This window comes from Lepisosteus platostomus, chromosome 17, assembly GCF_059453375.1.
Source record: "Lepisosteus platostomus isolate fLepPlt1 chromosome 17, fLepPlt1.hap1, whole genome shotgun sequence".
NCBI classification, from domain to species: domain Eukaryota; kingdom Metazoa; phylum Chordata; class Actinopteri; order Semionotiformes; family Lepisosteidae; genus Lepisosteus; species Lepisosteus platostomus.
Window position 1 is genome coordinate 19,608,226 of NC_142627.1, and position 26,450 is coordinate 19,634,675.

General features: G+C 38.1%; 1 protein-coding gene across 3 annotated transcripts in view; it reads right to left on the reverse strand.

The window, feature by feature from the left end:
• The window catches only part of prkn (parkin RBR E3 ubiquitin protein ligase), a 157,796-nt gene that overhangs the window by 89,411 nt on the left and 41,935 nt on the right, over nt 1-26,450 (reverse strand). For all 3 annotated transcript variants that reach the window (XM_088610594.1, XM_088610592.1, XM_088610593.1), the window contains exons 3-4: nt 4,412-4,649; nt 447-565 (exon numbers count right to left, since the gene is read on the reverse strand). In XM_088610594.1, coding sequence (XP_088466720.1) covers nt 447-565; nt 4,412-4,649 — 357 coding nt within the window. The remainder of the gene's footprint in view (nt 1-446; nt 566-4,411; nt 4,650-26,450) is intronic.

The following is a 26,450-nucleotide window of genomic DNA, read 5'->3' on the forward strand; positions in this document are numbered from 1 at the left end:
ACAAACACAATAAGAAAAGTCAACTGCCATGACAACACTTATAGACACAGTCATGCAAAGCCAGACATTTGAGTTTTTTTCAGGAGTCATGACTTTCTTCTCTCAGTCCTGCTGTAACTGTTTTCTCTTGCTCTTCTTACATATGTAAGCAGAAAAAAAACAAATGACAAAGACACAGGGAAAACCTGTACCTACACTACATCTGCCCTCTGTTTCTTAACATGGATTCACTGTGCAAAGCAGAGGAATAAAAACTGCTGCTTATTTGAAGAGAAATAATGTCATATGCCTTGCCCAAAATCTATTGTCATTTCTATTTTATTTGTTAATCCTAATGAGTAGACAGTTTAAGAATAAGGAAACAAATTCTAAAAGTATTTTTCATAACTTTTATAACATACTTTCTCTTTTCAGTGCTGCTGAACTGGTAGAATCGAAAGTCTTACCCTGCTCAGAGTCAGAGTCCCTTGCTTGCATTTGTGGCACCATACTCTCAACTTCCCAGGCTGAACAGACTTGCAAACACTTTTGCAGAACACGTAAAAGCTGCTGTGAGGTCTTGAATCTATTAACAGAAATAAGGAAAAAGTGTTTGTTGCACAATTAGCTTAGCATAAACTGATGCAATGTATTAGTATAACTAAAAACAATTACCCTGTTTATTCTAATGCACTATAAATTAATGCAATTAATTTGCCTGATCACTTCATTGCCCCAATTACGATGTTAATCTTTCTAGACACTTCAATTTGAAAAGCAATTGTTTAACAAATAATAATAGAAAGTAAACAGTTTTCTCCTGATTAGGATTCACTGCATTACCTGCTAGCAGTTTTTCTGTCGTTGATATTCCCATTGGGAAGTTCATTTTCAAAAAATGTTAAACATTAAAAAATTGTAACCTAAAGAAAACGTTCCACATAAACACTCCCCCCAATCACAGAGAGACACAGAAGCAAACATTTCTATTTCTATATGTATAGGGACTTCCCACTTACAGTACTCTCATTCTTATTTTTTTATTTTCAAACTACACATGGACTACACATGGTAGTAAGGAATAGTACACATTTTATTGTATAAAACCATGTGAGTGATACTGCACTGATCTGCTTAAGATATAAATATAGAAACATTCAGCAACCCTCCCCTTAAAGCATTATAGCACAATCTATTTGTGTTTGAATTTCCAAGCTTTGTGTGCAACCAACTAAAGACATCATAGCTGGCGTTTACTGGGAGGTTCTTTAAAAAATAATTCCAGAAATGACATAAGCAGCACATATACACTCCAGCGGCTTTCTATGCTATTTACAGTAGCTATTTAGAAAGGTAACACTGAGGTGAAATAACAAAGGAATGGAAAACCTGGCATTCGGCACACCCCAACCATGTCTTGATTTGCTATCACAACGTCAGCACAAAAACAGCATATACAGTATATGAACCAAACCTACAGTATAATGTACTGTTATTTACTTTTGGCATTATTTATCATATGCTCTATATAGGATATACAATGTCATGAGATTCAGGAGATACAAACTGCATAGTAACAGCACAGATCTCTTCAATATTTATGCACAGTCTTCCAAAAACACGAATCCCTTAAAGTGTAGCCCAGTAGTTCTGCCATGCCCTGAACTCGTTCCTGTGGATAGGCAGATTAATGGCTTTATACCACTGCATCGTAAAACATCTATCAACCCTATTAATTCTAATGAGGGACTGGGAAACTGTGCTGCTACCACCAGAACTCATTAAACAGGAATCAAAATGATCCAGTTCAAGATGTGATTCAGATCATTTTCTGACTCAACGCAATGTCTTTGCTTGAAGTCCTGTCCATGGAACCTGTTGTTGTTTTATTTTCTAATTTTATTAAACAATATGTTAAAATGCCTACAACCTGCTGTCAATCTTAAGGCAAAAAGTGACACTTCCTTTTCACAGCAGCATGTATTCAAAAGACGTGTTGGATCCAGCCACTGGCATCGGCTCCAATTAGTAAGGAACAGCTTGAAACAATTAAGTAATTAGACATCTTCATGACAGATAATTAAGTCAAGTTAAGATGGGCACTCCCACTATGCTGCAACTAATAATTCCTACATCTCTGTTTTCACCGAAGTAGTCTTGCAATATAGAAAATAGCTGCAAAAAAAAAGAAAATGCTGGTCTTCTCATTAGAGTTAAAAGCCTGGGATGAAGGAGAAACTGATGATCTTTTGACACAATTCACAATAAATCCACCCAACTGGATTTTATAACTTGAACTCTGTCTAATTTATCATTTTAATGAAAAGGTTCTGTTATGCTAATGCTTTAAAAGTAAAAAAAACACTGCAGTCGATATTAAAGGAGGTTAAATAAAGGATATTTTCTGACTTGAGTAAAGAATCTAACTAGAATGACTGGAGTGAAGCTGAACATGAAAAGGGACAAATGTAGGACATAGAACTGAAAAAAGGTGTCATCAGGAAGGCCAGCAACTTCACAACGTCCTTAATGAACCTGAAGGCTAAAATCTTTCTGTATTTCCTCATCTACAGCAATTGCAACCATGGCTGCATTAGAATAAAATGTATGGCCTGTGAAAGAGTGAAATATATTCTACAGTACACAGTCCGTAGAGTACTGAACTACTGTACAGTATATGCTGGAAAACCTAGATAACTAAGGGAAAGGAGACATTTTCTAGCTGAAACATACAGTAGCACCCTTCTTTTTTTCTTTTCTGAAAACCGACAATGGACAATGGACAGAGTAGTAATATACTGATGCCAATAAAAGGGTCCAGCTAAGATATCTGCTATCAGCAGTTTCTGTTGTTTTGGCTAATAATGTACATTTGTTAGAATAATGTACTTGATATTGATGGCTGCATCTCACCAGAGTTTAAAATTTGGTTAGGAGTCACAATATGTAGAAAATCAGATTGGAATTTATTTTTTGCAAAACCTCTTTATTACTTGTACTAATGCAAGTGTTATTTTATGTTTTTGTTTGTGTGTGATAAATGCCTGTGATGACTGCTCTGGAAATTAATATAATCCTTTCGTATTCTTCAGATGCAATCATTTTCTGTAGTTCACATGGCAAATAAACAGTAACTTTGTTTTTTCTTATAAGATACTAAATATGCATTCTGTATTTGTCCATATTGTATACAGCACCTTAATGGCAGCATTTCTAAATAAGTTAATTTTAGTTTATATTGGTTTATACAGACATTGCTTCCAGTATCAACAACACCAATACGAACTGGTGCACTCCTGTATCAGGTAGAAATTCCAGAATTATATGTTACATGTTTTGTTTGTGGATTTTCACATATTATACATGGGTGTACAATCACCTGGTGGCACAACTACGTACTATACCAGTTAACAGTGCAGTTCCAATACCGTGGTCCAAGCCCTCCTGGTGTCTTCCAGGGGGTCACGGGCTAAACCTGTGCTCTAACATGCCATCCTGTCCCTGGAGCACCAGCCATCTCACCAAGTAACGTACAGTACATTTACACAAATGCACTGCTGTGCAAGCAAATACATTTGTTGAGATAATGGATTTCACTGTAATTAAGGTGTGCACATTCCAGATGTGCACATTAGTTCTGTGTAAATATGTTAGATTTCTATAAATAACAGAATCTAAAAAACAACAAAGAGAGAATTGTTGGACTTTGATGAGGAGTCCACACACACACACACACACACACACACACACACACACACACACACACACACACACACACACACACACACACACACACACACACACAAAGCTTGGGAACCACTGCTCCAGATAGCCGCCCCCCCCCCACAACACCACCCTAGAGATTTACAGATCTTGGTGCCTCTTAATTATAATCATCAATCAAGAGCTTGCTGTCGACACAAGAGGTACAGTAGCAAATTAGAAATTAGTAACATTTAAGATAGAAAACAGAAATTCTATGCTGCTTCAGAATACACTTTGTATACAAGATTTCATGTTTTTTTTTTAAATTTGGTGAAACTTGGTGAAACATGACATCCCTTTTCACCATCGAAATGTCAATACAACACATACTGGTGCGCTGGGTAGCTCAGGTAAACATGTGATGCACATTACATGATTTTAAAACTGAGACCAGGAGATCCTTTTTGCACAAATGGTTGTGGGAGTCCGGAATCCAGAATCCAGACATGTTATCAAAGCTGATACCATAATTTCTTTCAAGAAACACCTGGATGAGATCCTCGGATCAATGAGTTACCAGCAAGCAATCAAACTACAGTAGATGGGCCCAAAGGTCTCGCCTCTTTTGCGCATTTTCTAGGTTCATTCTTACAAATTGTTATTCAAATCAACTGCTGGGTTGGCTGTCAGAGTCAGCTGCAGTGCATGGTAGCGAACGTCTGAGTACCTGTGGGACCAGGCCCAGCAGGCAGGCTCAGGTCTTCATCCTCCAGAATGGCAGCCAGTCCGGCTGAGTGAGTGGGCAGCCGGGAGGTGCTGAGGTCCACTCGGGTCAGACTGTCCACCCCCTGGGGCAGTGGCCTCTGAAGGGCCCCACCGCTGGCTCCCCCGCTGTCTGGCTTCTCGGTGTGTGAGGAAGAGCACAGGACCACATGGACCGTACTCTGCTGAGGAAGGTCGCAGCTCTGGGAACGACATACAGTACAAGCACCATTAGGCAGGCAGAAACAGCCTAGTGTGTACACCCTGACTTTCCAGATTTCTTAAAAATATATTTTGTTTTAGCAAGGCAACCCCTAAAGGCAGCTCAGTTTGAGAATAAACCCTTAAAAGAACTAGCCTTCAAATGAGACTTGCTCTTGTAAGGATTCAACAACAAAAGGCAACAAGATAGCAGGGGTTAAAATGAAGTCCAAATTTAAAAACAAACAAACAAACAAACAAACAAAAGATATAGTTGTGCAGATCCTGCTTTTGCAAACTACGAAAGACTGGAAACGTGCTTTTTTTCTTGGTTTCACTTTTTACCCTTGGTGCAATGATAAAATATTCTCTTTTTTTCCCTTTTTTCAGTCTCATGTATAGAAGACAATAAATGAATCTTCAGCTACATAGTATGTCTTACTCATGCTGCTGCTTTTAGCCTTTTCACCCTTTCCCTCACAACAGTGATGGCGAGAGCTTTAAACCCCATCTTTCAGCTGGAAACACTAAGCATGCACCCCTCTTTGCAACTTTGGGTCAGAGCACTATTCACGTAACACACGTCAGACTCGTCTGAAACAGCTGCTAAGTGCTACAGAAGCAAAAGCTTGCCTGGCTCCTAAGTGAGTACTGTATGTGTGCTGTTTGGAAAAACTAATAAGACCTTTGAAATCCATCATGGTGTAAGAGGCAGATACACATGTTCAAATGGTGATGTGACAGGCTTCTGGCAATAAGAGCAGAGGCCTCACAGATGATAAATGAAATGACTTCTAAGTAGTCTTTTTCATTTGTTTCTTATTTTGCTCAAGATACAGTATCTAGTGACATAACATTTATGATATTTTATTTTTTCCTTTATTTTTCCTTTAGATCTGATAGAGTCTGTATATACAGAATAAGGCTTCTGCAGTTCTTCCAATTAATTCTGCCACAGCATTCAGGTGGCAGATAAGAGTAAGTGCAGATAGGAACCAGCATTTTAAGAGCTGCCTTTAAGTAGTAAAACCAAAAAGGCTGGTACAGTACATATGCATCTACCCAGGTCTAAATCTCTGTCTTCATGAAATCAAGCTGTGCTTAATGAAATATCCTGTGACTAAAAGCAGTTTCTCCTTTTCAACCTAAACGACTTAAAAATTTATCCTTTAGTGCGCAGATAATTGTTGCTGTTTCTTTCTTTATTTCTTCAAGCCAAAAAAAGACAGACATGAAGAAACCCTTACTTTGAATATACAAATCAGTGTGTCTGTTAAACTGGCAATCTTGTAAAAGTGCAGAATTGCACCTTAATTCTCTCTAAATAAAACTCTTTCAAAATGTATTGGGATTATGAGTAATATCAGAATGACGACTGCAGCAAGATGGACAAATTTGAAAAAATAAACACATCAAAAATCAGTTGATGGAATGAGTCACATAAGTGCAATATACGTCTGTAGAGGAGAGGAAAACATTTAGTTCGAAGTCCTTGTTACCCCCATACTGTACATAAGCTAACACATGATTACTGTATGCAGCACCCACAACAATATCAATGATAGCGCCTCAGATGAAATGTATTAAAACCAGAAGCTTGAAATATTTACCCAACAATCATTTTTTCTAACCTTACCGAATGACACTGTGGAAAAAGTCAACAAAATGATTATTTTTAAATGAAATCATTACAAAAACAATCCTCTGGCATCTGAGGCTTTTCTTCTGAAGCAAATGATTACCATTGGATTGATCTTCCATCAGAAAGGAACTTCATTTACTGGATATTTGGCTCCTATTAAAAATTATTTCGAACACCAGGTTTCAAACAAAAGCAGGCAACTCTACTTAGCTGCTTTTATCAAAGTGATGCAAGAGCCCCATCCTGTCAGTTCATAAAAGAATCCCAGTGACCCCAGCTGGGTTCTCATTTTTTTAATTTATTTTAATTATTAGGCATAATGAGAGAGGTTGGAGGTGCATCATTTTGTGTGCCTTACGGCTTTTTCTTCTTCAGCCATATACGGTACATGAATTTACTATGCAGGCCAAACATTGCTTCAAACAAATTAATAACCAAACAACTGCATTTTTTGGAACTTTTTATCTTAAAGGTGCAATGTCGCGCTACAGTGATGGGACTTATTGGTGAGATCCTTGAACGTAGGGGAACTCAAATGTTGGGCAACAAGCAGCTGAGTTAGGGAACCTGCAAGCAGCATACAGGGAAATAATAAGATCTGTGCATTACTGGAACCAGATGGAACGTCGGAGAGTGCACTCTGGAGACGGGAAGCAGGCTGCATGCTTATAGGCCAGCTGAACGAATCCAGCACGCAGGCAGACATGGTGCTGTGGCTAGCGTGAGACTGGAGGAGTAGCAGAACTGTGCATACATGCGGAAAACTCGGTTCAAGTCCGCGAAGGTGGAAGTCGAAGCCAGGAATCACAATAGAACGGTCTAGCGTAGCAAGGATGTTGATGTTGAAAGAGTAATCAAGAGTCAGAATACTAAACCACACAGCTAAGGAGAAAATTGGGAAACTCCAGAGGATCCAGAGGCAGAACTCTGGAGCAAGTCATCAAAGGTACCCACAGTATTTACTGGGGTGATAGGGGCACCTAAAAAGTGCCCGAGAAAGCCAAAGTTGCTGTCGCACCACAACAAGAGCTCCTGGCCCCTTAGCGTTCGCCTGCCCGCTTTCATTTAGTGAGCTAGAGTTAATGCGGAACATTACAGATGTTTTGGCTGAATCGCCAAAAGGACACAACAGACATTCACTATGTTGAGCAGCCAGAAAACGCATGTTTTCTGTCACGAATATCTTCTGGAGGGCAACCCTTCAGCATTGCTTACTAATGGTCAATATGGTGGTGCCCTGGACCACCTGGATTCCTCAGCAGGGGAAGATTGCAGATGCTCACCACGTCTGCTCCATGCATAGACAGAATACATTCTGTTCCGCAGGCTGTGACAGGAACGGTGAATGTGTTGCCCCATTAAGACTGGACTTCATCAAGGAACTCCAGGAAAAACTCAATGAGGTGAAGCCCTTGTGAGATTGATGGGGGTGCCATTAAATAGATCAGTGATCCTATGGTTCCTCCGACTAGGGTAGCTAGATAAGTTCTGCTCTCTCAATGATGAAGAGGAGCTGACCTGGCAGGAAGCCAACCGGGCTCTGTTATTTTAGATTCTGGTCACTATCAGGTGTCACATCCCCCAGATCAACCAACCCCACAACCAAAAGAGACAGAGCACTGAGAGGTTGCTTGCACTACTAATTCAGAAGGAAGAAGAGTAGGTGTGCTCTGTCTGTTTCAAGACTGGCCAGCTGGCTTCCAGTCACTAGTGTCTTGGCAGCAGACTCCAGTTTGTTTACACCGCCCTTGTCTGTCAACTCTGAAAAGGCAGGGCATGTATTGAAAGAGTGAGTGACCCTCCAGGCGTTCAGAGAGTAGTGTACAACCAAAATCAGCATAAGGACTTGAAGATCCACATTTTAAGACAAGAACTTAAGCCTGACTGTGTACTAAAAGGTCTCCACTGCTCATAGTTCAACTCATATTCTAAGAAATTGAAGAGAAATGAAGACGTTTATATTACTGTAAGTACTCCACACATAAAAAGTGAAAACTATAGCAAAAAGGGCCAATCAGATAGTTCCACAGGAAAGCAGGCATTATGTTGTGAAATTTTAAGACTATTTTATTTTTGGACTACTGTCGGATTTTACCTATGGAGATCAATTTTCTTTGTATTGTTTAAAGACAGATATACATACTATACATAACATAATGTTACACTATAATGAGCTGAGATAAACAGCAGGATATTTTGAAGTTGAGCTCTGTACTGGAGCAATTTCACCATGGCAGGCTAGTATTACCTGAAGACAGAGTGGTTATTAGGGAAACAGCAAGGACTGTGAAGACAGTGAGTTCACACTTCAATACCTGAAAGAGGTACTGTTATAATGTGCTCAGCATTTAATACTTTATAACAAACATCATATCTGTATTTATACTGCAATGCTGTTAAACTCTCAAAACCTTTTCTAACTGGCAAATCAAAATACAGAATGCTGTAATGTACATCAGCTGACATAAAACAGTCCAAACGTATAAATATAAGTAGCACATTTCAGTTTAAATCCTACTGTACTGTACAGTACATACATTTACTTACAGTACTACCATACAGCGTTGGGAATATGTATATCCTCTTAGGATTCTATGGTTTAACATATTTAGACATATTTGACCTTCTTTAAATCTTATCAAGTCCATTAGTAGATAAAACTAACCTCATCAGACAAATAATGCACAAAAAATGACTTTGTCATTTTTTTATTATTTAAATAAATCAGCCAGTATTCAAAGTTTGTGTGAAAAAGTAAAAGCAAACCTTGATACAGTAACTAGTGGCACCCCTATAGCAGCAATAACTTGAATTAACCATTTCCTATAAGAGCTGATCAGTCTCTTACATCGCCTGTGAAAAATTCTGTCCCACTTTTTCTCACAGAACTGTTCTGACTCTGTAATGTTTGAGGGCTTTCTTGTATGCACAACTCTCTTCAGGTCTCGCAACAGCATCTCAATGGGGTTTAGGTCCGGATTTTGACTTGGTCATGCCAAAATCCTGTATTTCTTCTTTTTGAGCCATTCTGTTCCAGATTTGCGAGTGTGTTTTGTATCATTGTCCTGTTGCATGATCCAGTTTCGGTTCAGCTTTAGCTATGGGACAGATAGTCTCACGCATTCGTCAAGAATACTCTGATATACCGTAGTGTGGAATTCATGGCAGACTATCCTATGATAGTAAGGTGTTCAAGTCCTGAGAATGCAAAGCAGGCTCCAACCATCTCCCACCCACCACTGTCATTGACAGTTGGCATGAGGTCTTCTGGTCAAAGGAAGTGTTTGGTTTTCGTCAAAGATGATGCTTTGCATTTAGTTGCTTTAGTTCTATCTATTACTAGGACTTAGTGAGAACTAGTTAATGGTAAAAAATGTTTAAAGATGTTAAAACATAAAATCTAAAGGGGATGCATCTAGTTTTTCACCAAACTTTATATACCTCACAAACTTAATAAAACAAAAGAAGGTTACAATGAAACAGAATGCCAATCAACCTACAGTATCTAGCTCGTTTGCTTGCTAGCAGCTGATAGATCTGGGGATCTCATCACACCTTTTCTTAAAGAAACCTCAGTGTATTAAACTGACTTATTCAGTTTCAACATACGCACAATGTCACAGGTGGCACCTGATATTAGAAATCAGCATATAAACTCTATATATGTGAAAAACAGCTCTTTAGATGGCACACCTCTGTAAATATGTCTTAATTACCACTGCCTGGGTAGAAAAAGTACTTTACTGCCACTTCTAAAGTCATTAAACAACAAGAGTAAACCAAAGGCATTCATTTAATAAAGGTTTAGTAACCATTTGTAACAGTGTCATAAGCCCTTGATTAGTCTATGTTAAATAATTAATACATATTTTGCATTTATTAAATCAAAGGGATTAAATCAGTTAATACGCCCTGTGGCTCAGGATCTGCGGCTGTGGCTGGAAGGTTGCCGGTTCATATCCTGTGGCTGGCAGAGGAATCCTACTCTGTTGGGTCCCCAACTGCTCCAGGGGCGCCATATAAAAATGGCCGACCCTGTGCTTTTACCCCCAGCTTCTCTCCCTGTCTGTGTGCCTCATGGAGAGCACGTTGGGGTATGGGAAAAGACATACAGTATCTGGAGTCATATTTAAATACTTATCTGCATTTGACAAACAATATATGTCAGTTTTATATCTAGGACTTTCCATAATTATTACTTTTGGGTGCACTGCCATATAAAGTATAATAGTGTGGCATTGCTTTTTTGTTTGCACTGCATGGATATCACTTCTTCACTTTTGACAGCATTGGGGTCTTACTTGGCACAGCCTGTTTTCTTGCCTGTCTGTATTTATAAGACAGAGGATTAATCTCACCCACGCCAGCTTTATTTCTGTGGCAGCTAAGGAAGTAGCAGAAGCCACACATTTCTTTTTTTGCCCGTCTGAGCACGAAGAAATACTGTCTAAGAGACCAGAGCAGTGAAGAGGAAGGCATACCTGCATTGTAGAGAACACGTTTTACATATTGTGACAGGCTGCTACCCAGCAGAGTCTGATCTAAAAACTGTTTATTCAGAGGCAGAACTTCCACTGGAATTCAGACACAGATATTTGTTTTGATGACACTGCATTAATTTCCATGAAAAGACAAATTCAAGATGCACTGTAATTCATGAAGTTGACAAGAAAAGAAAAACTGAAATATAATTTTGTGAATATTTCATTGACAATATGAGTCCACTATCACCTGACATGACTGCACCACTAAGTGCTTCAGCACCTTCTAACTGTTCTGATCTGATGAGATCTCAGGACGCTTCATTAATATTGGGAGATGAGACCTTTAAGGAAAACTAGCTGTAGTGTGTTGCTGTACTTGGTGATGGAGCACAATACAAGCAAAGCTTAGAGGAGACCTTGCTTCAGTCTGCTTAAGACTAAAAACTGGGATGAAAATTCACCTTTAAGAAATGTCACCTTGTTTAAATAAGTCAATCCTATTCCAGCAATGAACAATACCAGTCTGATAAAACATTTCCTAAGATGATAATGACATTGTGCCCTCCATCATGTTTGGGTGTGTTAGATGTGGCTAAGGTACATAAAATATTAGAAATTACCTTCCTTATGAACATAATCCAGACACCAAATCCATTATTTCTATCAAAAATGCAAATGTATTTCATGATGCACTTGCTATTACTTGATTCCTGGTCAAGCTGGTACAAGATTTATTTTTCCTCATAAATAAAACATACAAAATAACAAGATGATTAGTTAGCTAAGGCACCTGGAGATGAGGTGTGGTCACAGAAGTCACAAAATAGGCCAGACACAAAACTAGTTATTGTTTCTTAAAGTGCTCTAGTAAAAGGAAGATACAGTATTTAAAAAAGAGAAAAGACAAAATATTATACGAAGATTATAAACTGTCGTCTGTTCAGAGAATGTGGTAGTAGACTTTTATAGAGGCCGGCCTATGCTAAATCCAAATAGTAAAAAAAGGACACAGACAAGGACTCATGTGCCTTACAGTACTGTATGTTGCCAAGACCAGACTCACTGCTACACCATGAATGTCAGGTTAAACACCCTTAACTGCACCCCCAGCTCATCTTCATGGACTGGTAAACCTCCATTTAAAAAGGAACTGCAGTCCAAATTTCTCAAACTGGTTATGGAATCTTGGTAACAAAATAAATTGACATTCTAGAACAATTTCTATATTAAGTACAAAATCATAAACTTTGTGAAACACTGTAAGTTGCCATGCTGTCACAAAGCCAAGGCCCCGCCGTGGGCGAGAGAGAGAGTTCCCATGAACTGCGACATGATGCAGGCCTTTCTGCTCACTAGTCACTGTTATGACTAATGTAATGCGATGCACAAGCGAATAGTGCAGCAGAAATGTTCCAAAGTGATCTGCATTCAGCGTTAACAAGTAAGTTCCTTTTATCGGCAAAATCATCTTGAAGTCAAGAGCAATATTTCTATTGCATTAAAAGTGATGTATTCACAAGCCTGCCTTGTTTACAGTGTAATAAGGCAACAACACATCACCAGATCTGAATCGCACAATATGGCACTGCACATACAGTATAGTACCTGGAAATATAGTCTATTTTGTGGTGTAAATTGGGGAGAGAGAAGCATTACTGTTTTTCCACAGCATGTACAACAAACAAAAAATAACCAACACAAATTGTTGAGAATTACAATGAATGGATATACAAAGACCCTTTACCCGAAACAGGTACGGAATATTGAATCTAAGAGATTGCAAGAGATGTCATCCAAGTTCACGCAATGAGGGCGTACAACAGCCCTTCACTCCACTATTGTTTCAGTTTCAATAATGGGAAGGAAGAAAAGAACTGTACGGAAAACAATTCCATTAAAGTACCAGACTGTAAAAACTTGACGGAATAATTCCTGATAGTCAAAGACGCAAAATAAAGCTTTATGGTTGTTTCATTAAATGTCATGCAAGTGATCAGCCTCAAGCTAGTGGAAACTAGAAAACCCAAAGCTTTGCTTTCAAGCTGGTCCTTTTTTTTCTATTGTAATTAGCTGAGACCAGATGCCACCTATTATGGGCTAACAAGCCACTGCTGGCTATTGAGAAGCCAGCAGGCACAGGACTTCAAAGGCAGGCTGGAAAGCAGGCTTGATCAGAAGGAACACTTATTTCCAGAAGCTGTATCTCACAGACCCAGGCAGCTTGGAGTATGACCTTTTAAAGGATTAGCATACAGTGCACAGGATCTGCTCCCTTCTGATGTGTACGACTTCTGACAGTAAGCATTGACAACGCTGCCTATATGTTTTCATTCAAGGGTGTGGAGGAGAAACCGAAAATTGCTGTTCGCTTTAAAACAAACCGTGAGCTAAATTTTTCAGACTTGTATTGTCCTCTATCCGCCCTTGGCATTTGCCTGCGTCATGCCAGGATATGCTTCACATAGTCTCATAGGTCATCTGAAATCACATTTCTGATGACTGAACAGTTGTAGTTTATTGATCAATTCAGCATATTATTTGTTCAATCATTGTAACAGTCATTGAGGACTGAAGGGTGTTCAGATTTTTGTTGTTATTGATCTCTGTATTCCATATTTAACAAAACACAATTTTTATTTTTCCTTTAAAATTGTTCCAGGGCTAATGGTGATCTATAAAAACCTGTTGGACTGTGCTGTTCAGGGATGGAGACACCTCTTTATATGCAGTATACAGATACTATAAATTTAGACAGAGCATGGAAAGATGGAGAAGAAAGGACAGGACAGGAAGTCAGAAGAAAGACAAGATAGGCAGACAGAGATTAAAAAGACCAGCCTTTGACTTTTGATCAGTCCTAGAGAGGAATGATTTACTGAATTGTAAAATAACAGAAAACGACATTATATAGAAGTTAATGATAATCATGCTACAAAAAGCAAATAGTTCAAACCTGAAACCAAAACATGTAGCACGAATGATGCATTTTCAATAATGCTATCAATGTTTCTGGCCTTCTCACTTGAAATTCAGCTTGGATGCATCCTAATGGCACACAAACACCCTGTATATTTGCAATGATATAATTATGTTGAATCCTTCTTCACTTAAAGTTTTGTAGTTTTACCAGAATCCAATGACAGCACTGACACTTGATGCTTCTGTTGTTCTACACCTTCCAGGTACAAAAGTAAATAATATGTTTCCCTACCATTGTCAGACTTTCTCTGACTACAGATCTGGACTTCCTTTACTTCACTTTTCACATATTCTCTTCTTTTCGCATTGCAATTCTTATTATCATTGTAATCTGCGATATGCTGGGACTGGCAAAAACCCTTCTGTTGCATTGTACTCGGAACATCTCAATCTTCTCTTATTTTCCCAGGAAGTTATCCTCATTGTGTACAGCTGATTTCAATGTAACAATACAGCATATGACCACACTATTATCAAAGGTTTCAAGAACCCTATAAAAATAAGCTTTGCTGTAGACACTTGAAGGACCAACTGCAGCTATTCTATCACCTCAACAAAAGAATCCAATTTGAGTTCCATCCTGACAAAAGAATTTTTTACCAGCAGTGGGAAACTGAAGTGCTGCAATGAAAGATAAGACGGTGCTTACCAAGCACAGGTTTAATTGCCTTAAACTTTCGCAACAGTCATACAGTCACCTGTCACAGAGCCCAGAGGCAGAAATTGTGACATATACTGTATGCAGAACCTAACAGAACCCAAGGTCGGTAGAGAACAGTATTTTCTTTTGTTTCAGAGTGTTAGATCAAGCAAGAGAGAAGAAACCAGTGAATAAAAAGGAAAAAAAAGAAGAAAACAGTCTGACACTCTCAAATAAAGCTATCCAGTCCAAGCTCTGGAGGACCAGTGAGCCAGCAGGGCTTCTAGGTCTCTTCAAGCACAAGCATCTGAGAATCAGGAAGAAGTTGTTAAACAAACTCAATTAAGTCAATTAGGTGAGCTGATTTAGGTTGTTAAGGGCTGAGTTGGAATGAAAAGCTGCAGGCAAACAGCCCCCCCAGGACCAACCCTAATCTCCAATCTATAATAGATCTTTAAAAAAAAACATTACTGGGTTGCAATTAAAATACACAAAATAAACATAAGGACAGCTCACCTCCAGTAACTGCAGATAAACTGAGTACTCTATGCTTAACAAACTGCAAGGCATCAACAGAGGATGAATACAGAAAATGTCTATTAGAAATTTAGGTTTGCTGATGACTTGTGATGTGTTTCGTCTTCCTCATTAATACAGTGCAGAAACAACACACTTCTAAAAAATGGATATAAAATGATGAGCTACTGTATCTACCAAGATGGTAGATCTGGGAAATCTGAGAAATTCCATTAGGAGTTTGTGATAAAGAAATCAACGAAGACGGTGTGAAACAGTAATTTACTCAGAAGTGTGCCTTGGACTGTAATTTATAGAGAAAGAATAATTATTTTGCTTTATATAAATAATTGATATTTGATCTTGTTTTATATATCTATGGCAATACTACATACTCACAACTGGCAGCCCACTGAAGTTAAGCAGGTGTGAGCCTGGTCAGTACCTGGATGAGAGACCTCCTGGGAAAAACTAAGGTTGCTGCTGGAAGAGGTGTTAGTCAGGCCAGAAGGGGGCGCTCACCCTGCAGTCTATATACAGTAGGTCCTAATGCCCCAGTATAGTGAAGGGGACACTATACCCTAAAACAGGCGCCGTCCTTCGGATGAGACAAAACCGAGGTCCTGACTCTCTGTGGTCATTAAAAATCCCAGGGTGTTTCTCGAAAAGAGTAGGGTGTAACCCTGGCGTCCTGGCCAAATTTCCCATTGGCCCTTACCGATCATGGCCTCCTAATAATCCCCATCTATGCATTGGCTTCATTACTCTGCTCTCCTCCCCACTGATAGCTGATGTGTGGGGAGTGTTCTGGCGCACTATGGCTGCCGTCGCATCATCCAGGTGGATGCTGCACATTGGTGGTGGTGGAGGAGAGTCCCCATTACCTGTAAAGCGCTTTGAGTGGAGTGTCCAGAAAAGCTCTATATAAGTGTAAGCAATTATATTATTATTATACACTGTATTGTACAGTGTAACAATAAAGTCTCCAAGTATATCTGCTTTATATTTGTATTAACTTTTGTGCTTTGCTTTTAGTTGTTATATGCTAAAAAGTCAAAACAAGGGTACAGCCAAACCAGTATTTACTGTATATATTATTATATTTATATAACCAATATTTATAAATATTTTCAATATTTAACAACTACAAAATTTAATCTTAATCAATGAATGTTGATATATAGAGGTAGCGTGGAGCAGTAGCAATTAACGTTACTACCTAAGATCTCCAGGATCCTACATTTCATTCTGATGTTTTATGTATTATCTATTCTGATGTATTATAAACAATCCATGATATCTGTGATCTCCAGTTCCCATTCCCCTTAAAAATCTATAAGCCATAAGTACAGGACTGCTGAGGATTGGGTAGGACTAGTCAGCCAGGGCTTTCACAGCTTGCATCAGGCTTGTGATGATGTCATTGAGAGACATGCCTCTCCTCCAATTGGTGCTGAAGCACCTGCATGTCACTGGGGAGCTAGCAGCACATGGACTGATATTTGATGGATGGACATGCCTATCTGCACTTCCTCATTCTCCCTGTGTGGGGCTGCTACTGCTGAGAGTTGAGACACAAAGGCACAGTTGATAGATTCAAAAATGGGTGGTTTATGACAAAAAATAACAGTTGATTCTAAACATTTTTTTAAAAAATGATAAAGAATACAGTACTTATGGCACTACTTTATACTAATTTGTAAACACACATAAAGCTAAGATGAAGTTAGTTAATTTAGTTAAACATATTTTTATTTTTGAATCCTAGCAATTTGGAACACTCAAAGGGAGCACAATTTAAAATAAAAATGAAAATCTAGATGAATTTTCTTATTCATATGCTGTGTAATTATATACACTTTTACTAAAACTCCCTTAATTACAACAAGTTTTTGGCTGTGACCCAGATAATAGGAACACTTCAAGAAGTCAAAACTAACTGCTTCCTTTGCTGAATGCACACCCACCACTAAAGTAAATTATGAGTTTTTAAATCTTTTTAAGGCTTAGAAGTTGGTCGACCATGTCAATCAGTATCTCATTTAGTGGCTGTGTAATGTACATTATGTTTTCTATTACCAAAATGATCCTTTTCACAACCCAAAAAAGGCATCTACAGTAGAGCAGGATTCTGTTGTGTTATAACTGGAACACTGAAGAAATCAGAACACAGTCCCTCACAATCCCTGAACACTGATTAAATGCTTTCAAATAAAATGACAGCAGAATGAAAGATGCATTACAAACCACGATACGGCAGTGGGTGAATTGACATAATCTACCAGATTATGTTGATGTATCGTTTCTGTGTGTTGTATTTGAATTTGACATGGTATGTCAAAGAAAAGTGTTGAATCCTGCCTGAGTTACAGTATCATAGCAAAACTGTATACAGTACAACTTTCTTCCAAAATATTTATACACAGTGCCTGACAACCTTAAATTAACATCCTTAACTTGAATTCAAGGTTTAAAACCTCCTGGGCTCCTGTTCCAGGTCTGACTGCTGTCTGTCCTGTCTGCTTCATTTGGCTTTCAGGTAACTTGCTGGAAGGCTTTACAGAGGGATTGGCCAGCATGAGGTTGTTGCTGAAAGCTCTTCTGTTACTGCTCCGACAGTCACTCAATATAGGTGACTGGATGGTGCCACCAGCCTCTACGGTACTTTTTAGGACATTAGGCCTCATGAGTGCTTAGCCACTGTTCTCACTTTTCCAATGCTTTGCTATGCTTATGCTTTTAAAAGGAGAAGTGCCGGTTTGTTAAAACGGAGGACATAATGACATTTTAGCTGTACTGCCATCACCAACATGCTTTATAAGACTTCATTAAAAAGGTAACATTGTATAATTGCAATTTAAATCTTGATGTTCTGATGTTCCTTAAAAGTAAAGTTGGTTTTACTGTACATGGTAAAAACTCGGCTTTCTCTGAGCCCCAATTGGACAGGATAAATACAATATCATGCTGTCTAGCATGCTTGCGCTGCCATATACACTTGTTTTACTGAGTGCAAGAGCAAAACGTTTCCAAGTAATAATGATCAGCTCTGTATTTTTAATGAAACACACATATTGGTTCAAAGACAAAATGTTCATTTTAATCTAATCTAGGAAATTCAAGTAAATAACTAACCAATAAACAGTAGACGTTTGCTGAATATGAAGGAAATGCTCTCTTTCTAGCACTTAGATTATATAAATATACTCCAAAGCAGATGCTCTTAACCCTTATACAGGTGCACTCTATGCCTGCAGGATATTTTTACTAATTGAGCTCTCAGTTATGTAACAGGCAAATTCTTTTGTTTAACAGTAGCTCTTTGCAATTATCTGGACCTACGACCCAACAGAAACTGTGGTTAAATACATTCTTACTTGATGTGAGGTGTTAACCTCGTAACTGAGAGCAGTGCTGGCCCAGCTTGTTTCTCCCTCAATTATACTGTTCATTTTTCATTATGGCTCACACATTGTACAGTACCTCCTACAAACACCACAGCAAGCACTAATGACTTAACAGAGCTCACCAGCTGGCTATTAAAGAAACATTTGCATGTGAATTTCATAAAATCATATTTAATTAAATTTTAAAGTCTTCTCAAATTTGGTCTCATGCTCCTTCCTTGCATCTGTCTAAGCTCATCTCCAAAAAGGCAAACAGACCAGAAGGACTTAAAAAGGTAAATAAAATATGGAGTCAGTCAATGCTAAATCCTGACACAGCACACACATGTGAATCTGAGACTTTAGGTGCTCAGAAAACCACTGAGGAAGGACAGCACCTTCATGAAAACACTTATGTTGGTTGAAACCTCTAAAAAGAGTCAAACCAAATTCAAGGAAATTCAAAAAGAAACATATTTCCTTATTCCTTTTCCTTCTGATTATTTAAGCACAGTTCCAATGAATAAGTAATGGTTAATTTCACAATGGCAACTAAAAAGGAGAAAGATGACGTTTCAGCTTTTGAGCCTTCTTTGGGTGTAGAAGGTGTGGAATTACTAACCTTTATTTGTTAATTTGGTCCCAATGCATGCTGATGCAGCTCTTCACTCTTATTTCCAATTCTAAGGAGACTTAAAAAGTCTGTTATATTCTTTCTTTGTCACAAACGTGGAATAAAATATGAAAATAAGAACATTACCTCCCACAAACACAAAGAATGAAAAGCACTAAATGTATGGTTTATTACTAGGCCAAGAATATTGTGATGAATACATGTGATAAAATTTTTGCGAAATTATACTGTAACTGATGTGACTATAAAAACTGACATTCCCAACAATCCACAAATTTTCTAGATGACTGTCGCCTGCTGTTTTTTGGATTCAATAACTCATATGCCTTGAGTATGAAATAATATACTGTAGCTGGCTATGCGCTTCATTAATTTTCTTCTTGATTTAGTGTCAGTATATCCGCTGGGACCCTGAATAACATGACCCAGTGCAGGTTCACGCATCACAGAGGTTTTGTTTGCATTCTAGCACAAACTCTGTAGTTCACTGAAATCAGTCTTGCAGTAACCACAGTGCTAAACCTGGTGTGAAAACCTTTATCAAAGGCATAAGTCAGTAATACTGTACTTCCTGAATGGATGTTGATCTTCCCTGTTTCAGTCTGGCAAAGACAAAGCTCTAGTACAGTAAGTGATAATAGCTGAAAGGCCTTGTGATCAGAGGCCAGTAAATAACTTAAACACAGTGTATGTAGTGTATGTGCCCAGTAATTAATTTGATTTGGTGCTGCTTTGGTAAAGGTGCATGACAAAGACCTGACTGACTGAAGTCTGATAAGTCCTACTCCTCTTTCAGGAGACATCAGCCTGTCCTCGGCAGGACTCTCAATATCCTACCTCTGTAAATCTTGTGAACAAAAAAATGATTTTTTTTTTTATAAGTACAGAATCCTCTGTTATGGGGGAAAATAGGTATTTTAAGGAAAATCATTCTTTAAAATCCTGGGAAACTGTAATTATTACTATAATGCAAAATTCTTTAGCATTTCCAAATTGCTCTTCTAAGCAATAACTTGCCACCCACATTTCTTACTTTACCATAAATACTGTTCTTCAAAATCTTTTTTCTGCTTAGCACGTTATTTCAATAACTCTTTATATTATTAATGCCGCATAAACATGTAATATGTATTACATTAGGATTATTAACCCATTGAAATAGCACAAGGCTTTTCTTTAACTTTATGATTCAGTTTGCATAGCTGAGAAATAGTCAGCTGACCTTATTTTAATCATGTCTGATAAATACCTCTCTTACAGTAGCATTATGACAGAATTTCAATTAGGCAGAACTGCAGGCTGGCATAAAATAAAATAAATAAATCTTACTCCTGGGAGACCAGATGTTGTGACCTATAAATGTATGTGACAAAAAACCTTTTAAGTTGTCTAAAGCCAGCTAAATGCACCAGTAAATATTTATCAAATAATAAATGGTTGCTCATACTCAGCGCAATAGTAAAGTGTGACACCAATTTTTATCTTTACAAATAACATGAATAAATTACAAAAAAAACCTGTCCGACATAACATCCAGTATGAATCATTACTACAGATATGCCGCACTGTGGTGATTAATATCTTTCCACTGAACAAAAATCCTGCTTTACTATTTCAGCCCTTCATTTGTATTTTAAGAATGATCATGTTATTCCCTTTTGTTTTTTTCCCTTTTATTTGATAATATCTTGAAATGAAACACATTATTTTCTCGTGGCAAAACACTAAACAACAATATTTAATATTTGCTCTGCATTAAATAGAATAACACATTCAAACTGTTCTGCTAGGATACACACTTGGTGCAGCAAGATTGTGCCGTGAAGAATAGATTTGCAAATTTTATTTGTAAAAATAATTTTCTCATTTAGCATTCGCTTGGATAAAGTGTTTTAGTGCTTTGTTGTTTTAATTGGATTAATGACACACAGAAGATTCATGAGCATCAGAATTTTATCATAATAAAGCTGCCTGGGTTGCTTTGTTCTAAGCCTCCTGTGGGCATACAGTGCACAAGAAGGCAGAAGTGGAATGAATGTCTGTCATGAACATTTAACAGAGGGGACAGGTACGGCTTTTCATTTTGTTTCCATTGTTTTAAATAAAATAATACCTGACGTGACAAGATAATGAGCCAGCAATTTGCAAAATATCCCTGCTTTCCTATTTTCCCAGCACACCCTTCTTTCTAAGTAAGTATGGAAACTTGTACGGGCAAGTTTAGAATACCTTCTCCAAGACACCTCTTTTTATCAGTGCCAAGAACAGTCTGCATGGCACACACTTTAAAAATATTGGTCAAAGCTTTCAAGGAGGCCCAGTAGGTCTGTGTTGCAGTGGCAGCGAGACTGCACGTCAGCTTTTTAAAATGTGTGGTGTGATTCTTGTGAGAAAGGCTTAGTAAAGTTCTGCCATCAGTACATAAGCGCTTATGTATGGACAGGACCCACAATAAAGGCACCAGATGCCACAAGTCAGTTCTAGAGAATCATGCATGGTTTAAAATGGCAGGAGGCCGTACTTTATTATTTTGAGGCTATGGAAAATAAAAATAAAAATACTTGTTTATTAATTACAGATTTGATAAGTTACTGCAAAGACGTATACTGTATTCAGCAAAAAAAAAAATCTGACTTGTTACATTGCCTGCCATACACTCAGGTCTTCAAATCCACAGCAGTACCGTCTTTTCCATTCCAGTAAAGGTGGAAATACAGGAGCTAAAAACAACATTCATCTGGCATGCTTTTCGGGTTTTTTTAGAACTAAAAACAACAAGGTACAACGATTCTTAAACGACAGACAACTATTGTAGGACATTAAGACAAATCTTTCCTCATGGCTAAATATGTCAAGCTCATTACAGCTGATGTCTTAGCAAAACAGCACTGCACAGCAGACATTGTATAACAAACAGGCCCGCGGTCCTCACCATCGTGTGCCTGTTTCAATAGTAATGAAAATTAAACCCATCGGAGGCTCTTCCTGTGCTCCCCAAGGAAGCTACTCAGCTTTTTCCTGGCATGTTTTGTGCAAAACAAGGCTGCTCCATTCTGATACAGAATTCATGTTTCTAAAGAACATTTACATTTCAACAATGTGTAACTGGCACAACTCCCACTATGACATCTTTCTGTGCAAAAGACCCTGGGAAGGTTTCTGCTGTGATGTTAGCGCCCATCACCTGTATGATCATCTACTACTAGAGCACTGACAAAGATATTCTTATATTAGGGTCCTGCACAGAGATGTTCAGCCCACAGAGTCTTAAGGTTGTAACAGTTTTAAAATGCCAAATTAACAGACATGAATATTAATATAAATTATCCTGTGTGTGCACCACTGAGACTAAAGCATTATCATCTTCCATATTACACTTTAGACTACACAGTACATAATGATAATTATTATGGCCGAGGGTCATAATAAAACTAATGAAGTCTTTGTTGCTGTACCTCTTTGAATTGTAAGTACTGCTAGGGCATTTATCAACATATACAGTGTGAGATAAGGTGCTCTACAAAGGATTTTTACTGAAGAAACAATCTTATCGGTGAGTTCTTAACTGCGACATAAACATCACATGACCATCCCAAATTATAACTTAACAAATGAAATCCCAGTCTCCTTGTTAAACAATATAAACATCACTGATTTGCATAATGTTTGCAGTGCATTAACATCTCATTTGCATGAGAAATGTTTTATACCGTCACAAATAAATTCTTTGCCATCTTGCTTGACGTTAATTTTTTTTCAGCGGTATACGACTCTCTGAAAATGAGGAAATACATATTAACTTTCTGAAACAGAGTTCACAACTGAAAATTAACTCAGTGAATTCATTGCCCATTAAAAATCAGGCCCTGAGTGGCTATGGCTCTCAGACAGCTCTGGGCTCCTCGAATTAGAATTCTACATTCTGCAGTCCCTGTAACCCCCAACTCGTTTACATCAATAAGCAGCTTTTGGGCCTTTTCAATCTGGTGTTATTATAATACAATTTCAGTGCCGCGAGTGTTTTGCAAGGCTGGTGGGTGGCTTGTAAGGGCTGCATGTGACTGGCTTGGTGACTATTCCTTATCTTAAACCCGCCACTGAGCCACTGAAGGTCCTTTGGCAATGTCCTGAGGCACTGGCAGTGCAGAGCAGCTCTCTCTAAGCCCTTCAAGGCTGGAACCTGAAATCTGAAGTGACAGAAACCTTGCAGACATCGCCTGTGAGTATTTTATTAAATGATGAAGATAATAATATGGAAATACGATTCCCTTTGATGCAGCCTTCACACTGGATTCTAACTGTAGGTATTGATACTGTTGTGTCATTGTTTTTTTTTAAAATAATTCTTACTTTCAAAAGATCTTTCTTCACGGCTCTGCTTGCATTACTATTTAGAATGTTTTTCCGCCCAAAGCACATGAAATATAAAATCTATTTAAAAACCATACTAAAGTGTCCCTTGAAGAGAATAAAAATGCTCCTTTTTCTCCCTTACTAGCATTCATTACATTCTTTTTTCCCCGTCCTGACATACCTGGGAAATAAGGATCTACCATTGCATTGGCTGACAGGCCAGAACTGAAGGGGAGCTAGCCTGGCTGGAAAATTCCTTCCACCTCATCTCCTAAACTGTTTGCTTGAGAGACTCTCTGATCAGGCATGTAAATCTGCACAGCAGTAGGTAAGGTTAAATATGTATATGACAAAAGGGCATGTCAAAACAATTAATAAAATGCTTGTGGCTAAGCATCAGTGCAAATGGCCGTGCTTTTATTGAAGACCCACATTAACATTTTTGGTGGTCTTGGCCTAGAAGGTATGACCTCAGCTTAATTTTCTTTTTTATCAAACCAGGAAAAAGTCCCACACTGACATCCCAGCTAATCATACAGTAGATTCAACTGGAAATTCATTTTTTAATTTCCGTTTAATTGAGTGATTTTTTTGTATCACTGTTGGGGGTGAAAAAAAAGAAGCTCAACAAATTTATCCTGGAAGAAGCATCAGACTCATTGTAGCTATCTGTAATGTTAACCACAAGTCTGTTATAATCCCATTTCAGCAATGATTGCCACAGATGGCAGATAAATGACATAATTTTGAATATTATGGCTGACATTTGTTTTGCAATACAGAAGGAAAATATCACATACCAAGGGAAAAGATATTAGACTAATTAACTCTGCTGAACGGTGGTATCAAATATTAAATGGAGGTTGTTTACCGAAAGATAAAACAATGACCCCAAGCTTCTGATTCTCAGGAGATCAAAACAGTAAGCACTCTTTTTGTACAAAATCATTGTTAAAAGACATGCTGTTCATTTGTGGAATTAAATATTCACTACAAAATGCTTCAAACAAAACTCAGCTTTACCAGAGCTGCAGAATTCTTACTCCCACACGCACAATATACACTGAAGCATTTTGTGCTGAACCAAAGATTTTCTCCTTTTTAAAAAAACAAAGAAAAATATGGAGACACAGACATTAGACTGACACATTCACACATTTACAGTATATGCATCCGTTTATATATGTATACAAGCACACAGTGCTATGCAAAGGTCTTAGATACTTTGCGCTGTTCTGCTGTTTTTACTCAGTGTTTCTCCCTCTTTATGCATAAACACTATTCTCAGGCAATTACTACTAAACTGTAGCCATTTTGTTTTAAGATAACAGATAATCCTGATTGATCTGCATTGTTAGTAAAAAAAAAGCAGCCTTTTAACTTTATAGCCAACATGGAAAGGAACAGAGTACTTTAATGATGAGCAACACCTGACAATTTGATGGTAAATGTGATGTATTTGCTACTAAAATACTTTTTATTGACTTATTTAATGTATTAAAGGGGTAACAATTCTATTTTAAAACAATGTTTTAAAATGGTAGATTTTAGTGTTGGCAAATGATAAATTAGCAAGTATGAATATTGTGTAAGTGATTAATATAGATGATTTTGTGTGTGCTTTACTGGAACTAAAGCACTATTATCTTCTAGCTCACACTGATTTGATGAAAGTCCGAGGATCATAATATAGCTAATAAAGGCTTTGAATCTGCACTTATTTAAATGTATTCAGATGCATCAAATAAGGAAATCAATAATTGGTACATTATTTCAATTCAGTACAACATACAACATGAAACTCACCATATGTAACAAGTCTGATCATAAAAATGAATCTTGACTTGAGTGTTAAAAAAACCTACTAATTTTATACTGATGGAAAAAAGAAACGCAACATTTTCTGGAATGAGAATACTATAGTTATAGCTTATGTACTTTCACAAAAAGGTGTCAATTTGTTTCAAGCCCTCTGACCAGCAGAGCTCATTAGGTGCACTTTTACCCAACCAGGTTTAGGTGGAACAATGCCTGATCAGGTCACCTTTAAAAAGGCCTCAATTCAAAGCTTAGGTCACTGCAAGAAAAACTGACACTAAGTCAGTTTTCTGTGCATTCCATAATGCCTCGAATATCACCAGAAACAAGGGGAGGTCCATTGGCATGCTGCAGGCAGCCATGTCATGTGCCAGCATTGCCAGACACTACGGAGTAAGCCGCTGCACTGTGTCCCGACTGCAGAGAAGGTTTACCGGACCGCCAGGACAGATGACTGTCAAAGATCTGGTTGCCCTCAAGTGACCACACCAGAGCAGGACCGACACATCAGGGTGGTCCATCTGAGAGATCATTTCAGATCTACCACCCATACTGCTGCTGAAACTGCCAGCAGACACAGTGCCCGCATCAGTGACAGGACAGTGAGGCTCCATGCTTCTGGCCTCAGAGCAAGGCGACCTGTCGGAGGCCCTCTGCTCACACCTCCTAGACGTCACACCAACTGGCTTGGGCCAGACAGAGATGGACTCGTCATCAGTGGCATCAGGTCCTCTTCATGGATGAGTCACTCTTCAGCCTGTCCCACGCAGACGGGAGGGCCAGGGTGTGGAGGAGGAGGTGTTGCGTTTCTTTTTTCTATCAGTATATATTGACCAATGTCCCATAGCCTTGACATATACAGAGACAAACCTATTTCGTACAGTTAACACCCTGGGCTTATTAACAGACACATAACCATCCCAACAGTAAAACTAACTGTTAGTCAATAAAGTGACTTTTGAAATGGGGTTAAATGGCTGTATGACTTTGATTTGGTTATGAACTGAGTGTCACTATTTGTATAACATTAATTTAGTGATGTACCCAAAGTCTGCCAATTGATTATAGGACATACAGTATATATTCAGATCAAATTTGAACAAAAATGCAATTAGGGAAAATGATTGAGATGTAATTTTGTAAACCTAGCTAATCACCCGTAACTTTAAGAAACCTTTAATATTTAAAATCCTCAGTGAAATTCAGTCTGAACATTTCAAAATCAACTCCAACAGTTAAGCATTGTTCAGTTGAAGAAAACAGGTATCAACATGCATGTTAGCAAAATGAATTGTTTTAACGTTTTAACGTTTCTGTTCACAGCCGCACACAAAAAAAGATGATCTACTAA